This window comes from Perca flavescens, chromosome 8, assembly GCF_004354835.1.
Source record: "Perca flavescens isolate YP-PL-M2 chromosome 8, PFLA_1.0, whole genome shotgun sequence".
NCBI lineage: Eukaryota > Metazoa > Chordata > Actinopteri > Perciformes > Percidae > Perca > Perca flavescens.
This window is the reverse complement of record NC_041338.1, coordinates 25732294-25743617: the sequence shown is the minus strand read 5'-3', so window position 1 is coordinate 25743617 and position 11324 is coordinate 25732294. Positions and strand designations below refer to the sequence as shown.

Here is an 11324-nt window from a genome sequence, read left to right as displayed (position 1 = left end):
TCTCAGTCATATTTGAAGTATATAGAAAAAAGCTTACATTTTTGCCGTAATGACAGCTGGCTTGTTGGATGGAATCCCACATGTTTACACTATCTACATTATGATATATTTTATGCTCTGTAAAATTGTTCTTGGAGAGATAAACAGCAGGGTAATATTCATCTATTCATCTGAGATGCAAAGCACAAGAGCCCTGGATTCACTTTGACACTAATCAGCTGCTTTCTATGTGTATGCTATTAGTGAGGAGCACCATGAAAACAAGCCAGTAACAGAGTGTGTGGCTGCCTATCATGCATGATAAGAGGTACAAAATGGAACAAAGAGCAATAAATTCCGGGCCAGTGAAAATTCATGAATATTAGACATAAACTGTTCCCATAAAGCTATATAGTGTCTATGATGACAGGGAATCTCATGAATAGAAATAGCTTGGCAGAGAAAACACTCACGATAGCGACCAGCACCAGACTAATGGAGCTCAGCGTAAGTTCTTACAGGGAGACTAACATTTTCAGATCAGTCCTAGTGATCAGCTGTTTCTAGGCCTTCACTTGTCAGTAACCAATCAGATTCAGCTATTCACTTTTCAGTTAAACCTATCAGATTCAGCCATGTATTTCACAAGCCAATCACAGCATGACATGCTGTTTTAAATCTGGTCTCTTCTCTGCGGTTGTCAGTTGTCGTTTCAGGATCACAGTGCGATCCACCTCCTCCCATTCAAACCACAGGTTCTCACCCATGTTCCCTGGGTCTTCGTCAGCTGACCTCCCCTTGGCGCTCTCGATTGGATTTCCTGTGCTTCTTCATCACCACCACCAGTGTCTAGATTCCATCGGGGGATATGTCTGGGTTTCCCTACCCCTTGATAACATTTGATACGATGGAGTCTAATCTCCATAGACTTTGTACATTTCATATTTTGTAACATATGTAACAATAAATCTTTTCATATTTGCAAGGAAGTCTCTCCTGATTGAAATGCAGGTAATGATGGTATGACACTATCTATTGCACCGCATATAAAATTAATGTAAATTGAAATATGGGGATTATTTATTGAGTTTGTTCAGTGATGTGTGAACAAAAGCAAACTCATGAGTATGTTCCCTGGCTGTTTGTAGTTATGATTCAAAGCCACATGCTGCATCTTATTGTAGGTCAACCAAATAATAATCGGCTGATAAGTGCACCTCAGCTCACCTTTGATATGGAAGGAAAACACACACACACACACACACACTCACACACACACACAGTTTCAGTGTCATATGAACAGATACACAAACAATGTTTTTTTTTACCTGGGTAGTAGCGAGCCAGGCCCGTAGCGCTACCATACACCTGCCAGAGAAGGGTTGGGTCATCCTCTCTGTTCTTCCTAAACACGTCCTCCAGTGCCTCCGACCAGTTCAGTTCATTCAGCACAATGGTGGCTAGAAATCCACACCCATACACAAACACATAGATTTCAAATAACAGCATAAATACTAGAAAGACAGACATACTGGCACAAAAAATACATTATTGTAATCAGATGTTTTGTGCATGTCTGTGTGTGTATTCTGCAATAATGATCCATCGACATAGTGGTCCAGGTGAGCAGGCCAGTGTAGACTGTCCAAGACATGTGGACTCTCAGATTAACACATTCATTAAGATTCACACACACAGGCCAACTCAGTGCCTGCCTGCTTGCCCAGCATGATGCATGAACAAATATTAGGCCAGCACATCCAGCCAGTCCCGGTATTTAGTAACAGATACTGAGGAGTGGTTTTCTGGCAGAAATGGGTTTAATTTAATTTAATTTTACCTGAAACACTCGATAACGGTCTGTGTGTGTGTGTGTGTGTGTGTGTGTGTGTGTTTGTATGTATGTGTGTGTTTGTATGTGTGCATGCATTGATAGTGCATGTTGCGAAGGCAACAGACATTATGGATGTAATGACACAGCTGTGACACAACACATCCTGCCCTAACTCTATGTTTGTCTGTCTCTCTACTGCTCTTCTTTTTTCCTTCATTCCTTCCTTTCTCTTTTCTTCTACTATTGTAGTACTGCACATATGCTCTGTACATCTATATGTGTGTGTGTGTGTGTATGCGTGTGTTTGTGTGAGTGTATGTGTGTGTGTGTGTGTGTGTGTGCGTGCATGCGTGCGTGCGTGTGAGTGGTGGTTGTGTGTGTGTGTGTGTGTGTGTGTGTGTGTGCATGTGTAAGCATGCATGTGTGTGAGATAGATTGGTATCCTGTATTGAGTGTGACGTGGCTCATTGATGTGCAAAGCAAACACTGTTCATTTGCATGCATACCTCTAGGGGGGAGAGTTAATGAAGCCTTGGTTGCCAGGAGTGCATGTTTTTTATTATATAAAGAGAGCGACAGAGAGAGAGAGAGTGAGAGAGAGAGAGAGAGAGAGAGAGTATGCAGTGTGTGTGTGTGTGTGTGTGTGTATGTGTGTGTGTGTGTGTGTGCTCAGTAATGTATTTCCCTCATTAAGGGTAGAATTTTAAAAGGGAAAGGGATAGAAAATAATACCACAGCCCTTGTTGAATAATGAGAAATTTAAAAACTTTGTAATTTTTGAGTGAAGACAAAGAGGTTGGTAGACAGCTATCAATACACAGGCCTGCTCATAGCTCTTTAGATAGCCAAATAGCTGGATAGTTAGATACTCACACAGATGATACATACACCACTATGCAAACAAACCAAAATACAGTCCTAAAAAAGCAACCAAAACATCTAACCTAGTGATAATATCCTGCTTTTTAATGTTTCCATTGGTTTTGAGTACTCCTGAGTTAGTAATAATTTTTAATAAGCTAAATTCCACTGCTGCTTCATAAGTGATACAGTATCCTCTATTTGCCCATATTTCCACTGACACTAATGAATTCCCTGGCTGCATTTGGCATGGCTTTGATGCCACACTGAATCTGCACCCTATAATGACTTCATCTCAACGGGATATCAGGGGTGCAATAAACTTCACTAACATAACATGGATTAGTTTATTTTGAACATTAAAGAGTACATTCACTTTTTCACTGCTTTAAAGGAACAAGCCTACTTATTGGGAATTTAGCTTATTCACCGTAACCCCCAGAGTTAGACAAGTCGATACATACCCTTCTCATCTCCGTGCGTGCTGTAACGCTGTCTGACGGTTCCAGCATTAGCTTAGCCCAGCACAGATCCTGCAGGTAACTGGTTCCAACTAGCCTACTGCTCCCAATTGTGACAAAAGGGAAAAAATAACACCAACATGTTCCTATTTACATGTTGTGATTTGTATAGTCACAGCATGTACAAAAAACAACGTAACATGAGACACATCTGTCTTCTAACAGTAAACAAACCGGGAACTATATTCTCAGACAGGCTTGCTGCGAGCATAACACTCCACCCAAGTACTATATTCTTCCGCCTGAGAATATAGTTCCCAGTTTGTTTACAGTTAGAAGACGGCTGTGTCTTGTAACATGTAAATAGGAACATGTTGGCGTTATTTTGTCACTTATTCGGAGCAGTAGGATTGCTGGAACCATTCACCTGCATGTTCTGTGCTGGCCTGATGCCGCTGGAGCCGTCAGACAGCCTTACAGCACGCACGGAGATGAGAAGGGTATGTATTAGGGCTGGGCGATAAAACGATAACGATATGTATCGCGATAGACACATAATCAATATCAATAGAAAATGCGGTCGATAAAACGTTCGATAACTTGTTTTTTTTCATCAGAAGAAACCAGAGGTTGTGAATCAAGTTTGGTTGCATGAACAAAGGCCCTCACTCTCTGGCAACCTAGCAACGTGGGGAGTGACACTCTAACAGCCAATCATGTAACAGTATCACGTTTGGTTGCGCCACATCGCTGTCTCGTGTTCTTCAATAACAGAACCGGCGTGGAGTGGAAAGTGAGTGCCGCAGCGAGCGAGGAAATCGTTGATAAAACCATAGACAGTATAAAACAGGAAAAGTCAGTATGGCAGTTTTGGGGATTTTATAAGTCTGACCGTAGTCAGACCAATGTAAAAGATCCAGACCGTCGTCCCCACCAACACTGGTATGACCACAAACTTGTTTTACCACTTTAGCCGCGCTCACACTTTCGAGCACAGCCGTATTCGCCATCAACGTCCAACAAAATCTGCAGCTGCAACACGGCACAAGCAGCAGACCACCATGGAGAGTCAGCGCCTTACTAAACGCTACAAAGAAATAACGGAGGCAGACATGCTGAGCACTGTCCAGAAGCCAGGTTACCAACCTAGCACTAAACCTGCAGAAAATAGTTCCTTCTCAGGTTTCTTATATTTAGCTAACACTTTGCACTATTTTATGACACTTTATTAAGCATTTCTTACTTATTCTTTAATTTTGCACCTTAATGTTAAGAGATAATTGTTAAGTGTTCATTGTGATTTTAGACCTGTTTACATTTGAATTATTTGAGTGTTTTCCATGGTTGTGTTGACATTTCTGCTTTTATAACTGAGGGGATTATAATCAGAGCAGGGTTAAGTTTAAAATAAAAATGTTTAAATTTAATATATTTTTCTCCTGGTCCTTATTTTAAATAGGTCATAAAAAATATCAATAATTATCGATATCGACCGATATGAAAAACTTATATCGTGATACAGTTTTCAACCATATCGCCCAGCCCTAGTATGTATCGACTTGTCTAACTCTGGGGGTTACGGTGAATAAGCTAAATTCCCAATAAGTCGGCATGTTCCTTTAAATAAGGTAGTCCATCCCTACACTCATCATATACTTTATGTCTAGAAAAGAATGCTAAATCCACTAAAGAAAAACTCCCTTTGATACAGTGCTGTGTTTCATCCAGTAGTGGGTTCAACAGCGTGTCAGTTTTAGTTTATCTGTGTTTTAAGCCCCCAACGTTTCCTTCCAGGCAGCGCTGCCTAGAAGGCACTAGCATTTTGCAATGGTTATGGTTGGGGTTAGGGATAAGGTTGAAGATCCCATGGCATGAAAATGTAACTTTATGAGGTTTTTTTAACATTAATATCAGTTCCCCCAGCCTGCCTATGGTCCCCCAGTGACTAGAAATGGCGATAGGTGTAAACCGAGTCCTGGGTATCCTGCTCTGCCTTTGAGAAAATGAAAGCTCAGATGGGCCAATCTGGAATCTCCTCCTTATGAGGTCATAAGGAGCAAGGTTACCTCCCCTTTCTCTGCTCTGCGAGCCCAGAGAATTTGGCTCACCCATGAGAGAGAGACATCATGGCTTTCAAATGAGCAAAGTTGGTCAGGCCACACCCCCACCCTCCACCTTGCCCCCAGAGACGTTGGGGGCTTAAAACACCATCGAGCCAGTTACTAGATCATCAAAATGTCATAAATGTTTAAAGGAATAGCTTGACATTTTGGGAAATACCTTTATTACATTTTTTTCTGGAGAGTTAGATGAGATACCACTCTTATGTCTGTACACAAACTCGAGCTTAGCACAAAGACAGGAAACAGGGGTAAACAGGTAGCCTGGCTCTGTCCAAACATAACAAAATCCGCCTGACAGTACCTATTAAATTCCCAGTTAATATGTTATGTGTTGTTTGTTTAATGCTTACAAAGACTGAAGTTTAACCTGGCTGTGATGGGAAGATCACAATGGGAAACTAAAGAGGAGTGGAGCCTGGGCAGGGTGATGTTGCAGGCAAGGCAGTGGCATTTATAAAAGTTTAGATTTAGTTTTAAAAATGGTATCCACAGCGCTGTGGAATAAGGTCTGGCTACACCACAGATATATTCTAGAATAGGAGTTTGCATTTTCTTTTAAACCAATCACATTTGTCTTGGGCGGCGCTAAGTTCCAGAAGCAGCGATGGTGCCTCTGCAAAATGGTCTCGGGAAGGAACTTGTTTTGGTGGAACATTTGCTCTACGCTAAAGAAAACGACATAAAATATTAAATGAAGTTAACTGTTCACATAATTACGGTGGCCGACAGGTGCAAACGCCCTGCAACTTCAGAAAACACATGCAAATAGACAAAACACAAGCAAATTAAGAAAACAACTTCATTAATTTGACAACACATGTGCAGCATTCAGCAAACGCGCTGCACAACACAACCAAATATACAAACGCACTGCAATTATAAAACGATGCAAAAAGAAAAGCAAACCCCGAAAAAAGAAGCGATGCAAAAAGAAAAACAACTTCATTAATTTGACAACACATGCGCAGCATTCAGCAAACGCGATGCAAATACACACAACACAACCAAATACATAAACGCGATGCGAATAAAAAACGATGCAAAAAGAAAAGCACACAAACCCCGAAAACAAATGCAACAATGAAACGCTGCAACCAGATTCTACAACGGAAGTTCCAGACCTCTAGAGGGAACAGCTAATCAGCTGGATTTTCGACCCCTTTTCGGCCTTTTTATTATAGTCGGGTATGGCTGCATAGTAAAAAGAGAACTCCTGTCTCATGCCCTTATTAATAATATAATATATTAGTAATATACAGTCTATGCTCCCGTCTCAGCCGGGAGGCTAGTGCCGTGCTCGAGCTTCAACTTTTCAAAATAAAAGCTCGCGTTTGGTCGGCTCATCTTCCTTTGGTGTTTTGGATGTTTTTGAACTAAACAGTACGGCAATCATGCTAATGAATACAATAACTTTTTCAGCAGATGTCTTACTTACAACACAATGGAGCAAGCAAAGCAGTTTTGTCTTTATGTGCAGGCTGGATTTATTCAGTTTGATAAATCCCACGGTAGGCTAAATTGGCTGGTTAACTAAACAGGGAGGGACTATTTTAAATAGTCTATTTTTTTGTATTTCAAGAGCGTATTGCTCCACAATATGAACACAGATTGGTAACTTATTTTGTTGTATAATCACAATACACAATCACAATCACACTACAGTAGCGTGAGCTATATAAATTATCTAAATGCAAACATAAACCTCCATAAACACATATACTACGTACATACACATAAACGTAATTTGCTCTTACCAGTGTATCGCCGTTAATGCCGTAAACATAGTCCTTGTAAATCTTTACAATGGTTCACCAAAAGAGCCAAGCAGGCCTGCCTTATTGCACTTGTTTGAAACTTTCTAGCATGTGGCTTGCTAGCTCGAAAGTTGTTGTTTCCCGAATAGAAGAGATTTTGAAAACCGCAACACACAGAGAGCAGAAGCGGAGGGGCATTGATCCAGACTATAACAATGGTAACTATTTGGGAATTAACATACTGTATCAGCCTGAATAAAATACTATAATATTTTTTCTGTGAATTTGAAAAACTGGGGCTCTTGCTACATTATATAAAGGTCATTATGCATTTAATACTCTTTGTATCTGTCTATCTCTTTTCCTGTCTGTCTCTCTCTCTCAGTTGTGTCTCTGAATGTTGCTGTATTTCTTGTCCACTGTTTTGTTCTGTTCTTCTGAAAAAGAAAAAGATCATGCTATGCTGATGTTAATCATATACACTCTTCACAATGTTGTGATATAAGTTAAAATAATATATATATATATATTTTTTTAACTAGCCCTGGAGTATCATATAAATTGTATGAATACATTTTCAGCAAAAGCAACACAATTTCCTTTTCTTCTCTGTCACATGTGACCATGTCCTTCACTGGACAAAACAGATCTTTCTGTCAACCGAACGTCTGCTTCCTAACCTACACTCGTCTCACACATGTGACATGCTGCTGCCTATAGATGGTGATTTCATAAACTTGCCCCAGAAAATCAAATTTACTCCAGCTGAGCAAAAGCTATTCCTGGAACATTTATAGGGTGGAGATCAAATTGGGGAGTTGAAACCTCAATAACGTATGAATCCTCTGTTTCTTTTCAGGCATACAAAATACTCCTGCATGTGTGCCTATATCTGACACAGTATATGAGGTAGTGTACACTCAAAGACACATAATTATCTTGCTATTAATGTGGGGACTCTTCCAATACCATTCATTACCTATCGTATTTTCATCAGCACTACATGCTAAAACTTAACCCTTACTCTAACTCTAGCCTAATCCTTAAACCTTGTCTCAACCTTAAAATAAATGTATAGGGACTGAAAAGCTATTCGCCATAACAAAGATTGTTCCCCACTGTAAATGTGCTACCAGCTCTGGGTCCCTACACACACATATCGTTTTTTATCTCGCTAAGATCAGACTTCAGCTCTGGATAGGTCCCAGCAGCTCAGCATATCTATGCATACTCATTACAGGCTAGCAATAAACAGCATCCTTGAGAGAAAAGCATTGTGAGGAATCATGGCACCCAGCCCAGATTATGGCCAGAGAGGCGTCTCAGAAAAAAAAAAAAATGACAACGTCACAATGAGTTGAAAAACATGCTAATAAACCAGGCTTGCACTTTTACAGATAACACACACTGACAACAGTGTATGCCCATCCCTATCCCTCATTTCTGCCCCTGTGTTTGGGGTCAGCAGAAAGGTGAAGTGTGTAACCTTGGGGCCAGACGGTTCCCCAGCAGGCTGAGGTCCATGCTGAGGAAGTCACTCCATTCTGCTTTCCCTCCCAGTCACTGCTGACGCACCACATTCCACTGTACACTAATTACTGAACATCTAAACACTTACATACACACAGATACTCAGTGTCACACAGCCACAGATAAAAAATACACAAACTAAGCAGCAACCAGTGCAGCCTGATGGTTGGGGAAACTATCCTGTAATTGGACTCATGTTCATACATACGTGAACTAGGGCTGCACAATTAATCACAATTTTATCGAAATCGCAATATGGACTAGTGCAATATCCAGGGCGCAGCATTTGTTAAAGGCAAAATATGTGTCAAACCATTCTGAATTGAGTATTGTGGTGCTGCAGAGACGTCCAGGCCTACAAATCGTATCCTACAGACTAAAAAAAACATGTTTGTTAGGTATAGATCCTCGCAGGAATCATAATTTAATCATTTCAATTTTTTATTTTAATATTTTTCAATGAAAATGAGAATAATTATACAAAATGATCATTCCCTCCAATATCATGAATCATATTGCAATCACAATATCAGTCAAAAACAGTTTGATATTTTCTTCATATCGTGCAGTCCTAACGTAATATCCTTGAGCAAGGCACAGAATGCTTTATTGCTCATTGAAAGTCCCACACACTATGATAAGACCACCACCCAAAGAAAGGAAAGGAAAGAAAGGAAAAAGAACTGTTCAAATATAATACAGAAATTAGTCCACAGTTAAGATATTCAACAGACCATCCTTAAGCCATTGACATTCAACTTGAGCTGTGCTAATGTCACAGAGACTCTAGAGAATCAAATTACTGCGAACCACTGAAGGTAAATGTCGCCACATGAAATGAAATGAAATTATCAGAAATGTACTTTTTTGACAAACAGGGCTTATACACTCTGTAACAGATGCACATATGTTTTATTATGAACTTAAATTGTTTCGCAGACATGAACTACAATGCCAGACAGTTCAAATACAACTGACAACATAAAGCATACACAAGGCAATCAAACATATACTGGCCTATGATTTACAGTACAGAGAAATTATCCTTTCTTGTTTGACAAAATGCTAATAGAGCTAGTATGTTAGCTCTGCTAGCATTTTTTCAAATGCTGATTGCTTTCAGCATTGATATTACTGTTTTATAATGATAAAGGATGTAGCGTAGGGAACACATTTTTTTATTTTAGGTTAGGTAAAAAATACTTAATTATCATACTGTGAAGAAAGACACATTTCCAAATAAAACCTTCCACTATGGGAAAATATAGAAAACTGACAGGATTATGTAGATAATATATGTTTAGTACAAATGAAGTTGGATAACTGGCTAGAATTCATATCAATCAAACCTTTTATTTACGAATATGCTTCAAAGCTAATAATGTAAAGCCTGAACAGGTTGAATAAAACTACTTATTACCAAAACCTTGATAGGTTTTCTCAGACAAAGGCCATAATGCATCAGTCATTTCATTCAGAGGATCCTCTATTCATTTATATCCCAAGGACACAGAGCTTAGCCATGAGGCAGAAGAGTAAAGGAGAAGATCCCATTGTGCTGTAGTTTTTTTTTTTTTTTAAACCATCATGTAACCATGGGCAAATTTGCCAGGGGCACAATCTGTAAATAACATTTCCTAATGGGTTGGTGTGTCACTTGTATCCATGGTTACCACTTGGGTGTGTGCATGTGTGTGTTTGTTTGTGTGTGTGTGTGTGTGTGTACTCACAGCCATCATAGATGTCAGTGGGGATGTGGACAGCCGTGTGGTTGTGATCAGTCAAACGTTTAAATGATGGATCCTCTATAAAGTCTGGTCGAATCCTGTATTTTCTTCCCTCTGTCTCATTTGCATCCAGCTGAGGGGGAAACGAAAATCAAGATGCAGACAGTAATGCTGACCGTAGGTTTAAGATATCACACAAAGCCTCTTTATTCTATTTGCTGAAGCATCTTTGCATGTTTATGGGTTTATTAAAAGCACAAGACAGATTATACATCCTTATCAATGTCGTCGTGGCACTTTTCACACCCTTCCAGCTCGTTTAAGAATAGTTATCATCATCGACTGTATTCTTAATGATATCCTGCATTTTCGCCTTGTAATCATACAGTATTTACTTGGGAGGAGTAGCAGGAGACAGTCAGATTGTCTAGGCCCCTTGTGTGCATTCACCAATTTACATCAATGACAGCTGTACAGACAGGGAGCTATATGAAGAAAAGCATGATGAGATATGAAGGAAAGAATGCAGAGTAGAGAGGGAGTGAGGTGGTGAGGCGGAGTGAGGGAGAAAAAGCAAGAGGGGGGAGGGAGAGTGCAAGCAGTTGCTTCCTAATAAAGCAACAGTGTAGCCAGCTCATACATCTCATCTGTCAATTAGAGGAGAAACATGGCAGAAACCTCTGCACCTGAGAGAGGGAGGATTGGGAGGAAGCGACATGGGAAGAAAAGCCTGGAGAAGAGGCAAAAGAGGGAGGGGTTGCAGTAAAAGGCTGAGGCAATGATATAAAGTGAGGTTGAAAAAATAAGATATGGATGTGGTGAAAAGGAGAAGCAAAACGGACGCAAGGAGGGAAGATGAGGAGGAGAAAGGCAGGACAAGAGCGAAAAGGAGGGTGCTGTGTAGTCAAACCATATTACTGGCCCATGTCCGAGTGTGACCTGTGTGTTTGCCGGGGCAGGACAGCAAATAGGCGGAAGGTAACAAAAAAGCACACACTCACATTGTCCTTTGCATTGTAGTAGGATATTTCATCACCCTGTAAACAAGTCACACA

The 11324-nt window shown here is 40.2% G+C and overlaps 1 protein-coding gene across 8 annotated transcripts in view; it reads right to left on the bottom strand.

Annotated features, from left to right (window-relative positions):
• Window positions 1-11324, bottom strand: part of LOC114559808 (voltage-dependent calcium channel subunit alpha-2/delta-1) — a 68940-nt gene that overhangs the window by 31320 nt on the left and 26296 nt on the right. For 7 of the 8 annotated variants that reach the window (XM_028584724.1, XM_028584726.1, XM_028584730.1 and 4 more), the window contains 3 exons: window positions 11271-11306; window positions 10273-10402; window positions 1308-1439 (listed from right to left, as the gene is read on the bottom strand). In XM_028584724.1, coding sequence (XP_028440525.1) covers window positions 1308-1439; window positions 10273-10402; window positions 11271-11306 — 298 coding nt within the window. Of the gene's footprint in view, window positions 1-742; window positions 773-1307; window positions 1440-10272; window positions 10403-11270; window positions 11307-11324 lie in introns of those variants that run through there. The other variant, XM_028584732.1, reaches the window with a different exon arrangement.